This window comes from Hyperolius riggenbachi, chromosome 8 (assembly GCF_040937935.1).
Source record: "Hyperolius riggenbachi isolate aHypRig1 chromosome 8, aHypRig1.pri, whole genome shotgun sequence".
Lineage (NCBI taxonomy): Eukaryota > Metazoa > Chordata > Amphibia > Anura > Hyperoliidae > Hyperolius > Hyperolius riggenbachi.
In genome coordinates this window covers 237,295,141-237,313,339 of record NC_090653.1, presented here as the reverse complement: position 1 = coordinate 237,313,339, position 18,199 = coordinate 237,295,141, and the positions used below count along the sequence as shown (strand labels likewise).

The 18,199-nt window shown below is 46.2% G+C and overlaps 1 protein-coding gene across 4 annotated transcripts in view; it reads right to left on the bottom strand.

Annotated features, from left to right (window-relative positions):
• PLXNB3 (plexin B3) overlaps positions 1-18,199 on the bottom strand; it is a 177,495-nt gene that overhangs the window by 98,487 nt on the left and 60,809 nt on the right. For all 4 annotated transcript variants that reach the window (XM_068248383.1, XM_068248382.1, XM_068248385.1 and 1 more), the window contains exon 2: positions 1,215-2,264. In XM_068248383.1, coding sequence (XP_068104484.1) covers positions 1,215-2,255 — 1,041 coding nt within the window. In that variant the 5' untranslated portion in view covers positions 2,256-2,264. The remainder of the gene's footprint in view (positions 1-1,214; positions 2,265-18,199) is intronic.

The following is an 18,199-nucleotide window of genomic DNA, read 5'->3' as shown; positions in this document are numbered from 1 at the left end:
AAGCGCATGCGATTTTAAAAACGCAGCGCAATGCAGCCAGTGTGTACAGGCCCTAACAGTGACATGAGGGTAAGCTTCCTCCCCTTTCCACATGTAAGAGTTGCCTGGACTCTGCATTGGTGCTGAAGTCAGACTGTGGACAGCTGAGGGATGGAGAAGTGCAGTATCAATTCAACACGAAAATCATTCCATGCTACTCAACTCTTAGGCCTACAGTTTTTGGAGCGATCCGCCGGCCGCATCCGCCTGGAAAAACGCTTGGCTAATGTATTGCAATGGGATGGTGCACACCGGCGGTTTGAGGTTTTTGCCCAGCCGCAAACGTGCCTCCTGCTGCACGTTTGCGGTTTTCGGAAGCGTTTTGTCCTCAATGTAAAGTATAGGAAAAACGCAAACCGCTCTGAAAAACGCTACTTCAGAGCGGTTTGCCAGGCATTTTTGTTACAGAAGCTGTTCAGTAACAGCTTTTACTGTAACAATATGTGTAATCTGCTACACAAAAATGCACCCAAAACCGCTAGCATATTGCGGATCTGCTAGCGGTTTTGGTGTGCACTGGGCCTTATTCACCATCAATCTAAATTGCTCCATGTTCTTTTACTTTAAATTCTATTGGCAGAATTGACTCTACTCTATACAAAAAAAAAAACACTATTCTACTCTATACAGTTTACATTAACCTTAGCTGCTCTTGTTTCTCCACATACATATGTTTAGTGTGGTTTGCCTTCTTAAAACAGAAGGTATTTGCCTTCATTCATATCTAGAAGTGTAACTTTGGTTAACCACAATGCACCACTGCTGAATATGCAAATTATCTTTTTATGCCCCTGCAGCCAGGCTTATATCCAGAACCGCTGATGTACAGAAAGCCTATAGCTTTAAATTTTACAGAGCCACGTCAACCCCACATGCAGACAGCCTGTTTCGGACTGTTGGTCCTCCTTAGTGCATAGCAGGGATTGATATGGCTCTATGGGACAGGGCTTGAACCAGAACAACAGAATACCCAAGCAGCTCAGGGTGACCCAAACCACTAGGAAAGTATAGGGGACCCAAAAGAGACCAAAAAGCCCTTTTACTAAAAAAAATCAATGCTTTTTTTGGTAGAAAGGCTTTTCGGTCTCTTTTGGTCCCCCTATACTTTTCTAGTGGTTTTGGGTCACCCCAAGCTGCTTGGGTATTTTGATCCACATACATATATAATAGCCTACCTCGGGAAGATTAGCACACTTTGAATTCACTCCGTATTCTATGACAGCTTCTTCCACTCCATTGCTTCCTTGGCCAGAACGTGTATAGCACTGGTATCTTGAAATGTTTATCCTTTCCTCTATGTCCGTCATCTTATAGGAACAAAGAGCTGTCCGGCTGCTTGGATTTGGACTGGAGCCCTGGCTAGCAGCAAAAACCACAAAAAGTTCTTGGTTCTTAGTCTCCAGGTGGGCAGCCTGTGCCAGGTTGTAATCTTGACACACAAGAGGAACCTCCACGTAGGAGTAGAGTTGATGGTCTTGGCTGCAAACTCTGCCAAGGTAGGTTTTGTAGTCCATCTGCGATTTAGATCCGCGGCGATAAAACAAGAAGTAAACATGTGCTTTGTTGGAGAAAACCCCGACGAATGTATTATTGTAATCCGAAAAGTCTCCCACCACCAGTTTGCCCAAACCCTCGTTCGAGAAGATGGGTTGCTTCTCTAATTGGCGTATAGTAATTGGCGGTATGCCACTGGACAGCCTGGCAGTCAAACCCCGGCCGACAAATAAATAATCAGTGCCCTGTGACGTCCTCTGAACTATTCCCACAGTGGTGACTTTGGGGTCGTTGGCAGCCACAAACTGGTTGTCACCAGGGTCTATCGTTTGGTAAATAATATGGGAAATGTTGGCCAATTTCCTCTTTTCACAGATGCCCTGAAAAACATGGCCACACGTCAGTAGCTCCCCACCAGGGGTGTTGACGGTCAGCAGCTTGTTGGCATTTTGGGTCAGAACAGCCTGATGGCAGTCTTTACTGTCCTTAAAAGGAAGGCACTCCGGGTTGTCCTGAACTGGACCTGTTGAGTCCTCGGCCAGAAGCTGGAGGTCAGAAGACAGCTGAAAGATCCAGTTGATAGCTCCGATGTAGATTGAGCCCGATTCAGGGTCATAAGCCATATGGTTGAAGGTGACATTGGGCCGGAGAAAATAAGGGAAAGAGGAAACAGACAGAGATAGGCAGAGACAAATGACCAGGGGCTGAGCCAGATTCAACATAACGAACAGCTAGAAAAGGAAAAACAAAAGATTAGTGTTAACATTTAGCTGACACAACTGGCACAAAGCTTCATTTGACATAATACAATCTTTACAACCTAATCACTTATAAGTGTTAAACACAACAGCACAGAAAAAAAAATACATACCGTATATACTCGAGTATAGGCCGACCCCCCAACTTTTACCAAAAAATCCTGGAAAAAATGATTGATCCGAGTATAGGCCGAGGGTAGGAAATGCAGCAGCATTAATAATAAAAATAATTCCTCCTCCTCATCTGTCTAATCACAAATTGTAATTTGAACTCTCCTGTGTCACCTGTCAAGGTAAATAAGCTCATTTGAAAGCACAGGATGTTAATATGTCTGCTTCCATGAAAGCAGGAAGTAGACGCACTGCAGATGTATTGCAGGATTTTGTATCAGCTGTAACAAAGAATTGTTTTTCTTTACTATCTTAAGGTGCGTATCTTATAGAGCAGAGAGAAAGTACTGAGTTCTGCGTTAAAAGCTATCACTAATGGCAGCGTGCCCCCCTGCACTCCCCCACCGCAATGTGTAAAAAAAAGGGAAAAAAAGCTGAGCAGCACTAATGATCACATAACTCCCCCCTCCCCTCCTGCTCGTGGCTATGTGTACTGTAATCTGTGCCCCCTTCCCGTTTGCCGCAATGTGTACAGTAACCCACATGCCCCTCTCCCCCGCTATGTTTAACTTGAGTGCCCACCTCCCCGAGTGCACCTTCCTTCCGCAGAGTGTAAAAAAAAAAAAGCTGAGCAGCGCTAATGGTTGATTAACTTCCCCCTCCCGCTCGCCGCAATGTATACAGTAACCCGCGTGTCCTCCCCGCTATGTGTAAAGTGCTGTAATCCATGTGACAGTCTCTCCCCGGCAGACTGGAGTGTGTTGCCAACCTTGGAATTGTCCTCAGTGTCCCCCGAGTGTCACCATATGCAGCGCAGCTTTGAGTAACTCACAGTGATCCGCGCTGTGTTCGGATGCCTCTTCCTGCCTGTCGCAGGCTCGTTGCTATGACGCCGCACGTGGTGCACGTGATTGAGTCATAGCAACGAGCCTGCGACAGGCAGGAAGAGGCATCCGAACACAGCGCGGATCACTGTGAGTTACTCAAAGCTGCGCTGCATATGGTGACACTCGGGGGACACGGAGGACAATTCCAAGGTTGGCAACACACTCCAGTCTGCCGGGGAGAGACTGTCACATGGATTACAGCACTTTACACATAGCGGGGAGGAGGACACGCGGGTTACTGTATACATTGCGGCGAGCGGGAGGGGGAAGTTAATCAACCATTAGCGCTGCTCAGCTTTTTTTTTTTTACACTCTGCGGAAGGAAGGTGCACTCGGGGAGGTGGGCACTCGAGTATAAGCCGAGACCCCCACTTTTGGGCCACTTTTTTGGCCTCAAAAACTCGGCTTATACTCGAGGATATACGGTATTTGTCATTTCACCAATGTACCTTTTCAAAAGCAAAAAGAAGATCAGAACATTAGCAGGCAAAATGAATCGTGGAAAACATGATCATACTGGTAAATCATGGGAAAATAATGCCCGTTCTAACAACTTAAAAAGTCTAGTGGATTTTCAATAACTGAATAAAGTCATATGCAGACAGTGGATTTCTGCAAGACAAATGTTCAGGGGTTGATTTGGCCAACACCCAGTGACACTTAAAGGACAACTGAAGCAAGAAAGATATGGAGGCTGCAATCTATTTATTTGCATGGCTGTCATGCTGCTCCTCTGCCTCTAATACTTTTAGCCATAGACCCTGAACAACAATGCAGCAGATCAATTGTTTCTGACATTATTGCCGTATCTGACAAGATTAGCTGCATGCTTGTTTTTGGTGTTATTCAGACACCACTGCAGCCATATATAGACCAGAAGGGCTGCCAGGCAACTCCTTGTTTAAAAGGAAATGCATATGGCAGCCTCCATATTCTTCTCACTTCTTAAGGGTGAGGAGGCATACATCATTAATTTGGTATCAATATATTATATTAGAAAGTATACAAAAGTACATACTATTATATATATATATATATATATATATATATATATATATATATATATATATATATACTTAAGTAGAAGTCTAGAAATTTAGGTCTGATTCCCTTTATAAAAGTATAGGGGTCGACTTATACACGAGTCACGGGCAACACTGAGCACACTGAGTAATGTGTGTACTAATAGTGACATTCCCATTTGCAGCAATTTACCCAGTGATAAGTGATACTATGAGGAAAGGAAATGCCAAGAAAACACACATCTGAAAGTCCTGGCTACAACAATTAACAAGGAAAGGGACAGAGAGGAAATACTGGGCTGCATAAAGGTTAGTGAATAATTGCAGCACTTGGAGGCCTGGAGGAAGTATTGACTGCACTTAAGGGACATGAGGGGTTAATGGCTGCAATACTGTATACAGTGCAGTCATTAACCCCTCCTGAGCCCCAAGTGCAGCCATTAACTTTGCTGGGTAGACTTATACTTGAATCAATAAAAAAATTGCAGCTTAAGAGGGTTAAATATTGGAGTCCACTTATACACGAGGTTGACTTGTATTTGAGTATATACAGTAATAGCCATAAGCCAATCCCTGTTATAAAAAAAAAAAAAAATCAGACAGGGATGGCTTTCACTTCCAAAAAAACAGAACAATTATGTAAAGTACATACCAGTAATTTAAAGAGAATCTGTACTCTAATATTCTTACACTAAAAAGCATACCATTCTATTCCTTATTTTCTCCTGTGCCCCTCTGTGCTGTTTCTGCCACTCTCTGCTGCAATCCTGGCTTGTAATTAACAGTTTTAGGCAGTGTTTACAAACAAACTAACCAGCTTGTGATAGGCTCACATAAACAGAGTGTGTGAGTCATACAGAGTGTGCAGGGGGCCTGCAGAGGGCGTGTATAGCTTCTACCAATCACAAGCAGCCCTGCACATTCCACACATTCAAGCCTTAGCCCGACAGACACGACAGAGGAAAGGAGATAAGATTTATTACAGAGACAGTGCAATTAGGAAAGGCTGCAGTAGGCCAGAGCACATTAGAACAGGCATAGGAACTTATAGGATAGAAGAACTAAGGCTGAAAAATTTGTTACAGAGTCTCTTTAAATGATAAAAAGGCAGTAAATTGTGAGTGGATGTGGTACACAGGCATTATAATCATAGCAATAGCAGGTAAATAACATTTAAATCAGGATCTTTTAATGCAACAGTCTGTGAGAATGTCAGGTACCTCTCCATCTTCCCTGACCACCTCACGGATCCCCTACGATATAAGGAGTTAGGAGGCAGAAAGAAGGACCCAGCAATGTTATTCTGCACCTGGGGTTGTCTATACAGCTGCCTGAGACAAGAAGTTATTCTTTACTGAAAACAATACTGACAGAATTGCATGATCTCTGCTTGTTGTAAGGCTGTTATGCTTCATAAGCGGATGCTATTGAATAGAACAGTTCTTTCTGATGTACAGCTGACAATGAAGCCAGGTGCTTGTCTGCACAGCAGCCCTACATAATACAGAGTACTATGAACCTAAACTTGTCTACTGTAAATTGAGTGTGTGCTCTCTGAGGTCTTTCCTTAGCATATGGTCCTACTGGAGCAGCACCTCAACCGATCAACACACGGCACAAACTTTCCTACTCTCCGATAACTTGACCACCCTCAGAGTCCAACTAAATACCTTTGGAACTAAAGCTTTCTGTCATGTTGCCCCTACCCTTTGGAATGCCTTGCCAAACAATCAAGACAGCTCCAACCCTGGACACATTTATATCAAAACTGACAAGCCATCTGTTTTGTCTGGCATTTATGGTCACACAACATTTCCCCCCTACGATCGCTCATCTTAAAACAAAATTGAGCGTCACAGGAAAAAGCTCAGTAAAAATCACTTTGTGGGTACGAGCCTTTACAACACTGTACAAACTACAGAGAAATCAATGTAAATGCTCATCTGATATTCATGCAAAGAAGGTGGTCATGGGTACATGAGCCATTGGTCGTTCATGAGGAGATTTAGTTATTTATTTGTATACATGGTCTACATCAGTGATGGCTAACCTTGGCACTCCAGCTGTGGTGGAACTACAAGCCCCATGAGGCATTGCAAGACTCGGACAGCTCTAAGCATAACTCAGGGAGGCAGAGGCATGATGGGATTTGTAGTTTTGTCACAGCTGGAGTGCCAAGGTTAGCCATCACTGGTCTACATGCACGATAAATGGCCCAAATAGATCCACCGGGGAAGATTGATCGATGTGCCAGCGAGCCGTCATTATCTTTTCACAACCTTGGGATGTTTTTCAATGAACAATTATCTGATAACCGATCATGGATCATTCATTTCCAAGGAATATTAACCCAGCATGAGACAATTAGCCTAGGGGGCGGTTAAATCGGACCTAAACTCAGAACTTTCGCTCTGCTCTAAAAGATAAGCAACAACATAATTCCTTTAAAAGGAAAAACATTTCTTTGTTACAGCTTACAGAACTCAATAAATCTGCAGTGTGTCTATTTCCTGCTTTTATGAAAGCAAACAAAGGTTTAAAATCCTGTGTTTACCCATTAGCTGTGTCTGCCCAAATTTTTGTGTTGACAAGCTGAGAGATCAAATTACACTTGTGATTACTTGAAGATGAGGGGGAATTAAACAGGCTCCTCTCTCTAAAAAAACACACAGGGTGCATTTCTCTGCGTTTTCTTTGTGTCCTGTGCAAGATTCCAGGTCCAATTTAAGGGCTCAGACACACTATAAGCGCTTTTCTGAGCGTTTGCGGAGTGCTTAAAAAAAAAATTTGCTTCCATTCCATTAAAATCATGGTAAAAATCGCATTTGTGTAAAATCCTGGCCACGTTAAAACGTACTCGATCATGGGGATTTTAATGCAAGTGAATGGGAGCGATTTTTAAAAGCGCTCAGCAATCGCAAATGTTCAGAAAAGCGCTTATAGCGTGTCTGAGTCCAAAGGGTCATTTCACCTGAGAACACAGCCTGTGTAGGCAGACTGGATCTTTTGTGACAACAACGCCCACCCAAACCCTGACTGCGATGGTTTCCTCTTCCACTCACCCGACACGCAAGCGGCTACATCATATGCCCTCCCTCCTGTTTCCGCCACAAACTGTTGCTTATCACCCCAGTAACAGAGACTCAATCTTTCTGGGCCACAGCAATTGTGCATGTGTAATTACATACATGGCTAGATGGATGCCACCTGATGGGAGTTTGGGACCCGATCCCTCGGGCGACATTTGTGGGCCGAGGCTGTACAGATGCATAGTTAGCCTGCAGACTAATGAAGTGTTTTACTGCAAGGCAGCTGGTAGCAGAGGGCCGTTGGAGCGGCACAGGCGTGACGTCGCGTAGCAGGCAGAGAAAACAAAGCTATCGGCAGTCACTTGGCTGAAATCATCAGTCTGGCGCATCGCTGGACAGTCGGCGTTGGTAACCAGATCATGAGCAGTCGAGGTTGATATCAGCTGCTTTAGCAGACTTTAATTTAGCCCTTAGTATGGGCCTTAAGAATGTTAGGTTATCTTTATAATGACCTTAATAGCTTAAACAGCCCATCTTGCTAATCCCAGTCACTGCTTTTTATCAGATTCAGACACACAGAACCACAAAAGCCATAAGCAAAACAGACACACAGAACCATAAGCAATAAAGGCTAAAGTTACCACTAAACTCTGTAAGGTCAGGGGTCAGTAAAGTTTTGTAAACACACAAAAGAACAAAGATACCCAATACAGTTTAGCCCATGGATGGAGGACAGTGCTGTCCAGGTTGTGGCCAGTTTCTCCACTTTCTCCACTGTCCAACAGATTGTTTTCTCTAACAGCAAAGCAATAGAATATGCCTGGTTTTGGAGCATGTGAGAAGATTAATGATCCAGCACAACTAGAGTCACTGTTTACACTTAATGTTTTTGTGCACATATTTTTGCACTCAGATTTTAGGACATCATGCACAAACACAAGTGAATATTGTGAAAATTCACAACAGCGCCAATATATTTAATAGGGGGAAACATGCACAGTGTGTGTGCCGATACAACACCAGGTCAGTATATGATTCAATCCCAGGAGACAAAAGACAGCTCTTTCACATCTGCGCCTATTTTCTGCGTTTTATCGCAACGGCAAAATGTTGCGATAACCAAGGTACAATGAAAGTCCATAGACTTTCATTTTATTTTTCACATCTAACGCAGCGTTTTGGTGCAATGCAGTTCAACGCACCCGGTAGCTTTTAATCGTCCGGCGCCTGCATTTTCCCGTCGGGTAGAATTAGAACTACTTCCGCTAATCAGCACCGCAACATCCCGACCTCCGCGCTGCAGATCATAAAGCTTGCAGGAAATCGGCTCCTGCAAGCGTTATGTAATGTGAAAGAAGCCTCGTTGTTCCCATCGCCCCCGAATCACATACAAACACCTGAATCAATTACAAACTTACTACTCTCAATGCTATGTGAATTTTAACTCGCCTGTCATGTTAAACGGACTTCAGTAATATGTGGCTGGATGTTGGGCGATTTCACTTGCTTGTACTGTGGTGTCAAGACCATGTATTAATTACTCCCCTCCACTCTATTTTTTTATTTATTTTGTTAAATCGACATAGCCAGCCTCCCCTTCTCCCCCCCTCCAAGAACCATGCAGGTTGGTGCTGCCAAAACAGCTGAGTCCTGGACGGGACGCGGCTCCCCCACCTGAACAATACCAGCCAGCATGGAAAACTTTCCTAAGTCAGATTAATTCGGTGCCCGTGCTGTGCCGGATTTGGGCACCCCATAGACTTTAATGAGCACTGTGTATTATTATTATTATTATTTATTAGATTTATATAGCGCCAACATATTACGCAGCGCTGTACAATAAATAGGATTACAGACAATGATAACAGGGTTGACAGAACAATACAGGTACAACAATACAGGTAATAGCAATAAGATACACAACACAATGCAGATAATAGTACAATGCCAGATCATAAACTGGAATGGTAGTGGTAAAAAATTACCAGTTCCAAATTCTGGGTAAAGTGCACACAGTCAAGTATGATACACAAGGGGAGAGGGCCCTGCCAAAGGCTTACAATCTAGAGGGAGGGGCTGGTGACACAAAAGGAGGGGGTGCATCAAGAAGTTATTGGCAGAAAGGATTAGGGTAGTGTTGAGTTGATGTAGGCCTCCTTGAAGAAGTGAGTTTTGAGTGCTTTTTTGAAGGTGGGAGCAAGCCTGATGGGCAGTGGGAGTTCCACAGGATAGGGGCAGCTCTAGTGAAGTCCTGCAGCCTGGCATGGGAGTGCGAGATGCGTGGGGTGGTTAAGAGGAGGTCGTTGGAGGAGCGAAGTGGGCGGCCAGGTGTATATCTGCTGACCAGGTCAGAGATGTAGGTTGGGCAGGACTTGTGTATGGATTTGTATGCCAAACATAGGATCTTGAAGCTGATTCTGAAGTGAATTGGAAGCCAATGAAGGGATTTGCATAGGGGAGTTGTGGAGACAGAGCGGTGGGAGGAGTAGATGAGTCTGGCTGCTGCGTTCATGATGGATTTTAAGGGGGCGATGCGGTTTTGAGGAAGGCCTGACAAGAGGGAGTTGCAGTAGTCCAGGCGGGAGATGATGAGGGCATGGACAAGGAGTTTGGTAGTGTCTGGGGTCAGGAAAGGCCGGAGCTTGGAGATGTTGCGTAAGTGGAAATCGCAGGCTCTAGCTACTGTTTGGATGTGGGAGGTGAAGGAGAGGGCCGAGTCTAGGGTGACACCCAGGCAGCGGGCTTGTGTGGTTGGATGAATGATTGTGTCATTGACAGTGACATAGAGGTCAGTGGGGGGTGAAGCAGCACGGGGCGGGAAGATTAGGAGCTCAGTCTTATCCAGGTTTAATTTTAGGAACCTGGCAGACATCCACGATGAAATAACTGAGAGACCAGAGGACACCTTCTCCATGGTGGTGGTGGAGAGGTCAGTGGTATGGAGGTAAATCTGGGTGTCATCTGCATATAGGTGATAGTTGAAACCCAGAGAGGAGATGAGTTTTCCGATGGAGGCGGTGTAAATGGAGAACAGCAGGGTACCAAGAACAGAGCCTTGGGGGACCCCAACTGAAAGTGGGAAGGAGGTTGAGGAGGAACCATTGAAGGAGGTCTTGAAGGAGCGATTTGAGAGGTAGGAGGAAAACCATGCTAGGGCACGGTCTTGGATACCCACAGATTGCAGGGACTGGAGTAGCAGGGAGTGATCAACAGTGTCGAATGCTGATGAGAGGTCTAGGAGGAGAAGGATAGTGCATTTTCTTTCGGCCTTGGCAAGCGTGAGGTCATTGACGACCTTGGTGAGGGCAGTCTCGGTGGAGTGGCCTGGCCAAAATCCTGATTGTAGGGGGTCAAACAGGGAGTTGGAGTCAAGGTAATGGGTCATGCGTTGGTGGACTAAACGCTCCAGGAGTTTAGATGCCAAAGGGAGTAAGGAGATGGGACGGTAGCTGGATGGAAGTGAGGGGTCTAGTGAGGGTTTTTTTAAGTAGGGGGAAGTACAGTGGCCTGTTTGAAGTCAGAGGGGAGGGTACCTGTGGAGAGGGAGAGGTTAAACAGAGCGGTGAGGACAGGAGCCAGAACAGGGAAGTGAGGACGGAGGCATTTGGATGGCACAGGGTCTAGGGGGCTGGAGGTGGCAGGAGAAGTGGCTTGGAGACGGCTGACTTGGTCCTCTGTGATAGGAGAAAAGGCAGTGAGTGGTGGGTGGGGTGGGGAATAGGTATTGGTGGGGGAGGAAGAGGTGGTGGAGTGGAGGCATGAGATTTCCCGTCGGATGCTGGCTATTTTGTCGGTAAAGTGGGTGGACAGATCAGTGGCTGAGAGGGCGGAGGTGGGGGGAGGAGTGGTGGGGTTAAGGAGGGAGTTGAAGGTGGCGAAGAGGCGCCGAGGGTTGGAGGCTTGGGATCCGATCAAGGCAGCAAAGTATTTTTGTTTAGCATCAGTTAATGCGGTATAGAACAGCTGCAGGTTGGCCTTGTACGCCAAGAAGTCGGAGTTGCTGCGGGATTTCCTCCATTTGCGTTCATAGGTGCGTGTCTGTTTTTGGAGGTTGCGAGTGTGTGCATTGTGCCAGGGCTGGGGGTTGATGGGACGGCTGGGGCGGAATGTGGGGAGTGCAGCAATGTCTAGGGCTGCTGAAAGGGCCTGGTTGTATTTGGCCACGGCTTGGTTTGGGCAGGTAACGTTTGGGAGGGTGGATGTGAGGGAGTGGAGGGGGTTGGCTAGTGCAGTTGGATCTAGGTTATGCAAATCTCTCTGCCAACGACCTGAGGGTGGTGGAGGGTTGGGGGAGCATGATGGGGAGATGGAGAAAGTGAGAAGGTGATGGTCGGAGAGGGGGAAGGGTGTGATGTCCAGGTTGGGGAGGGTGGCGGATTTTGAGAGAATCAGGTCGAGAGTGTGGCCAGCGCGGTGGGTGGGGGAATTGGTGTGTTGGGAGAGGCCAAGGGAAGTAGTGAGGGAGAGCAGTTGAGAGGCTTCAGGGGAGTAAGGACTGTCCATGGGGATGTTGAAGTCCCCAAGTATGATAGTGGGGAGGTCAGAGGAGAGGATGTGTGGGAGCCAAGAGGCCAGGTTGTCCAGGAATTGTTTAATGGAGGTGGATGGGGGGCAGTAAAGTACCGCGATGACTGCTGGAAGGGGATGGTAGAGGCGGATAACATGTGTCTCAAAGGATGTAAAGTTTAACCCTCCTGGCGGTTAATTTTTTTTGCCAAAATGGCAAAAATCCTTTTTTTAATTTTTTTTTTTGTGTTTCATGTAAAGCTACCAGAGTGGTAGCTACATGAAACACCACTAGAGGGCGCATGTGTCCCTCTAGTGCGATCGTCGCCGGCATCAATAGCAAACAGGGGAACGCGTATATAACGCGCTCCCCTGTTTGGCTTCTCCTGTCGCCATGGCGACGATCGGAATGACGTCATCCGACGTCCTGACGTCAGACACCTCCGATCCAGCCCATAGCGCTGCCCGGAACTCATTGGTCCGGGCAGCGCAGGGCTCTGGCGGGGGGGGGCCCTCTTGTGCCGCTGCGTACGGGCGATCGCCGCAGAGCGGCGGCGATCAAGCTGTACGCGCGGCTAGCAAAGTGCTAGCTGCGCGTACAGCATTTTAAATGGAGCAAATCGCTCCACCAGGGGCTGAGATATCTTCCTGCGCGGCATAGCCCGAGCTCAGCTCGGGCTTACCGCCAGGAAGGTTAAGGAAGGGGGTGGTGTGAGGACACGGAAAGTGCAGGACGGGGAGAGGAGCAGACCCACCCCTCCCCCAGACCTGTTTTCTGGTCTGGGGGTGTGACTGAGGTGACGCCCCCCATAGGAGAGGGCCGCTGCTGCAGCAGAGTCAGAGGGGGTGAGCCATGTCTCTGTGAGGGCAAGGAGGGTGAGGGAGCTGGAGAGGAAAAGGTCATGGATTTCAGTTAGTTTATTACGGACTGATCTAGCATTCCAGAGGGCGCAGGAGAGAGGAGTGGTGTGCTTGTGAGAGGTCTGGATGGGAATGAGGGAGGAGAGGGAGTGAGTGTGGGTGCAGGAAGGAACTGTGAGGGGGGTGGAGACCTGTTTGGAGTAGGGTGTGCAGGGAGTCAGTGATGGAGTGGTATGGGAGATGCGTGAGGTTGGAGGGCAAAATGGGAGGCTAGAGTTACATAAGGTGACCTAAGTGAGGACTAGGTGGTGAAGGAGCAGGTGGAGGAAGAGCATATTGTGATATGTAGATAGAGGAGGAAGGGGAGGAAGAGGTGTGCAGAAAGGTTGAATTACGTAAAAAACACCATAATTTGGACGCCGGCAATAGCCAGAACCCGAATTAAACGGCCAAGAGACAAATTAGGTCATCAGTAGAGGAATATATTTAACATATTCCCCGAGATTACCTAGCACAGGATGAGCCAACTTTCTCCCTGAACCCAGGATACACAAAGCTGATGCACCCCTCCCCCTGCCCCTTCCTAGTTAAATGAGGACATTTTTACCCCTACCTTGCTCTGAAATATGAGCAAATAAAATATGTATTAAAGATAATAAATCTTTTCATTAAAGGGCTCGTTCACACCTAAAATAGCTAACCACTAGCGATTTGCGTTTTCCACGGCTGATTTTTCCGCGATTTACCGTGGAAAAATCACTGTACTAATTAGCGTTTTTGGAGCGATTAGCGATATATGCTAATGGTGATCGCTCCAAAATCGACAGAAAAATGCTGCTTGCAACACGTTTGCAATTAGTGATAATCGTGGAACGCCCGCAATTATCGCGAATCGCTCAAGTGTGAACACTGCCATAGGCTAAAATAGCAGTAGCGTTTTTAGAAAATGCTAGCGCTTTAGCGATTAGTGGGAATCGTACGATTCCCGCTTAGGTGTGAACGAGCCCTAATACACTCCTTTTTCCCTTCCTGCTAAGGAATTGTTATGCATCTATCCATGCGGGTCTTAAATATTCTCCTGACATGCTCATTCAGCAGCTAGGCCAACAATGCCCTCAGTCTGTGCTCGGCTAAGACAGTCTGCCAGCCCGGTCCTTTTGGTAATCTGAAGTGTAGAAAGCGGTCCCCCCCCCCCCCCCATACCTACTAGGCCCCAGGCACCTTACCAAGGGTGCTGCTTTCCTCACAGTAGAACCAAGTAGCATGTGTACAAGGCTTGTGTGTTATTCATACATGGGGTCAGTTTTACTCCCAACAATTTGTCAAGTTCAATTACTGCCCAACTCTTCACTTCCGGGTCTCAAATGTGGAATTATTTTTTTCACCCTGTAAAATGCTGTTTTTTCATTTTAGCTGAGAAAAGAGGAGACAGCCGAGGAGAGGCTACCAGAGACCTTAATGTAACACAATAGGGCCTGAGTTTTGCATTCAGGTGCAGTTCAGCAGAACACACAACAGATTTTTACATGCACAGACAGGTGTGCGGGGAGGACAGGCAAAGGAAATGCAGAACAAAGGATAGATTTCTGAGCTACTGTATCACATTCATGCTTCCAGCTGTCACCCACAGATATTGAGAGCAGCACTGTGTGTCTTGGCCCCAGTATTTCAGAGGAGAGAGGTAATCACTGTCAGCACTGAACCGGAATTGAACAATTATCCTACGTCTCCACTCTGGCTGACATCTGTATATAAAAAGATGTACAAACAATGGGAACAGTCATATGGTTTTCATAATTAAAGGAGCATACACACTAGCAATTCAGGTCACCCAAAATGATCATTCAAGATAATTTCAGGCATCATTTTCAACGTCAGCTGATAGCTCTATAGTGATCAGGCAAGCTGGAAAAACATCGATAGTTGCTATAGTTATGTACCGCCACAGGCTCCAACAGCTAACCCCTGCTGGTCCTCCCCTGCCCCTTTCCATAAAGCAGAACCTAATCATCAGCATAGAGCAGAGTGTTTGTAAGGGGAAAATGTCACCTGAAATAATCAAGAATGATTATGTTTGATAACTACTTGACTACATGCACGACTACAGGACTTTACTAGAGCTGCTCCCATCCTGTGGGGCTCTCTCCCACTGCCCATCAGGCTTGCCCTCTCCTTCAAACAAGTCCCACCTCAACGCTGCCCTAACTCTCTCTGCTGATAACTTCTCTATGCAGCACCCCTCCTTTCGCATCACCATTCCCTCCCTCTAGATTGTAAGCCTTTGGCAGGGCCCCTCTCCCCTTGTGTATCATACATGAGTGTGCACTCTACCCAGAATAATGTGAACCTGTTTATTAGCACTACCACTCCAGTGTCTGATCTGGCATTGTATTACTACCAGTATTGCATTGTAGATCTTATTGCCTTTCATTGTCTGTAATGTTATGTTTTGTACAGCGCTGCATAATATGTTGGCACTTTATAAATCCAATAAATAGTAACTATTCTTGCACATGCATGTTTGTCTTTAGTATGATTTTTTTTTCACATAAAACGCCTAATGTGAACTTACAGTTTAACAAATGTTACCAATACAGTTTTTGTAGCCAAAATTCACTATTATATTTGGTCCCGAGTCCCTACTCCTCTCTAATGAACCAGGATAATCCATAACATGAGGATAGAAAGCTACTCCAATGACCTGCTTCATACCTGAATCCAGATCAGACAGCAGAGAACTATACACAAGTACAGAGGTTTGGGAACTACCATTGGGGGGCTGCATTGTACTGCATTTCTGTGTGGCCCAGATGCAAAGAACACTGCCCCCTTTATGTGACTCAAGTTACATCTTTTCATGGCCGCTATAATGTTCTACTGATGAAAATTCCAAACAAAGCTAGTTTGAAACAACAGCAACGGTACACGGTTTAGTATACAGAACGTCACACAGCTTGATGATTTATGGAAATCGCCATGCATCATCCCTCCCCCAAGACCTCCTCGAAAGAGATGCTTGTGCCATTCGATATATCCTTCTACTGTGCTTAAGGGGCACATTTTTATTATTTGAAATTTAGATTGCATAATCTCTTAATCTGTAATCCTTTCGGCTTTAGGGCAGGACCCGAGTCAAGCAAAAGCAAGAGAGGAACAGGGAAACCATTCTGCTAAAAAGCTGAGGCGAGCAAGCATGAGATTTCATAAAAATGGTTTTGGTCAAATTAACATTTATACGCAAAATAACTGTAAATAAAAGTGACTTCCAAAGCAAACCCTGTCCCCCCCCCCCCTCCTCCCCCCCCATTTAAAATTAAAGAGAACCCGAGGTGGGTTTGAAGAATATTATCTGCATACAGAGGCTGGATCTGCCTATACAGCCCAGCCTCTGTTGCTATCCCAAACCCCCCTAAGGTCCCCCTGCACTCTGCAATCTTTCATAAATCACAGCCACGCTGCTGACAAACAGCTTGTCAGAGCTGGCTGTGTTTATCTCTATAGTGTCAGTCTGCTGCTCTCCCCGCCTCCTGCAGAACTCCAGTCCCCGCCTGCATCCCTTCCCTCCCTGCTGATTGGAGGGAAGGGACGGGGGCAGGGACCAGAGCTATGCAGGAGGCGGGGGAGAAGCTGAGACTGACACTACAGATGTAAACTCAGCCTCACAGCACGGCTGTGATTTATGAGGGATTGCAGAGTGCAGGGGGACCTTAGTGAGGTTTGGGATAGCAACAGAGGCTGGGCTGTATAGGCAGATCCAGCCTCTGTATGCAGATAACATTCTTTAAACACACCTCGGGTTCTCTTTAAACCTTGTGGTGGAGACTCAAGTATAAGCACAGGAAAAGTGTTTTGTTATGTCCCTCACACACGCGCGTGGGTGCTCCCAACAAATACTAACATGTTCACTCACAAGAATTGCCATGCCCCCTCCTAGCAAGAACAACCATAGCTCCTCCCAATGAGAATTTCCATGTCGCCTCCCAGCAAGAATTGCCATGTCGCCTCCCAGCAAGAATTGCCATGTCGCCTCCCAGCAAGAATTGCCATGTCGCCTCCCAGCAAGAATTGCCATGTCGCCTCCCAGCAAGAATTGCCATGTCGCCTCCCAGCAAGAATTGCCATGTCGCCTCCCAGCAAGAATTGCCATGTCGCCTCCAAGCAAGAATTGCCATGTCGCCTCCAAGCAAGAATTGCCATGTCGCCTCCAAGCAAGAATTGCCATGTCGCCTCCAAGCAAGAATTGCCATGTCGCCTCCAAGCAAGAATTGCCATGTCGCCTCCAAGCAAGAATTGCCATGTCCTCTTTCAAGAAGAATTGCCATACCCCCTCCCAAAAAGAACTGCCACGCCCCGTCCCAGCAAAAACTGCTCTGCCCCCTCCCCCAAAAAATTACCATGTCCTCTCTTAGTAAGAGTTGCCATTAACCCTTCCATAAAGAATTGGCGTGTTCCCCTATGCCAATGCACCACTGTAAGTATGGTCTTATCTCTCCGATAAGTCCTTATCCCCACCCCCCATGTTTTTCTGTTCTTTTTTCGGAGCTTATATACAAGCAGGTTTTTGTATGTTTTAAGGTGTATGTAGACAAACACCTGAAAGAATCCTGCACAAACGCAAAGAGGATATACAAAGCAAAATACAAGCAGATTATGTCCGGGCGAGACTCTAACCTTGGACACTGGACCTGCAGGGTAAGAATGCCAAATCATTACTCAGTAGTTACCACAAAAACTTGATGCAGTGCAACTGCAATTTTACCAACTCTTCAGAAGTCCAAGCTATGGTCCGGTAGGACATAGGTGAGGCTTGCACATTTTTCCAATCTAGTAGCAGAGTAGGTTTATGAAATCCAGGGCGGATTCGCAGTGTCAGTCATGTTCTCCAACCATTACCAGCCTACGGAACCTCATAAGATTAGAACAATACTGTCCTATAAGTATAAAGATCTTATTTCTAAAGACAACATAGGAAGTTACCACCAACTCACACGTACCATGACAGATTCCCACCACCTTTCTTCTGTGTTTGCAAACAGGCAGGTTTGCACTTGCAGAAAAGGTTTTGCCAACGCTGCAATTTTAAAGTGTTTTCATTAATAACAACTGATGATTGCTGCCACCCTACCAAACCCCAACTTCCCTCCCAATCACACTTCAAAGCCTGGAAAACCCACAAAAGAAGGAGCTCTTCCTGTGGCCGGTGCATAGTAACCACTTAGATGATTTCTTTAATTTTATAACCTGATGGGAAAACACAAGCAGTTGTTGGCTTAATGTAGGGCGCTTCCATCCAGTGTTTATGTACTGGTCACACAAAATGGAGACTTGAACCAAATGTCTAGGCAAACCGGGTCTGATGGGGCAGTGGAGCAAATATAGGCCAGAATTTACTTCTTCAGGCATATTACAGGACTGGATCATAATAGTAAAAGGGGGGAAAAAAAAGTGCAAAGTAGTAGTAGTTCACACATAAAAGGTGTACAGTTCCGTTC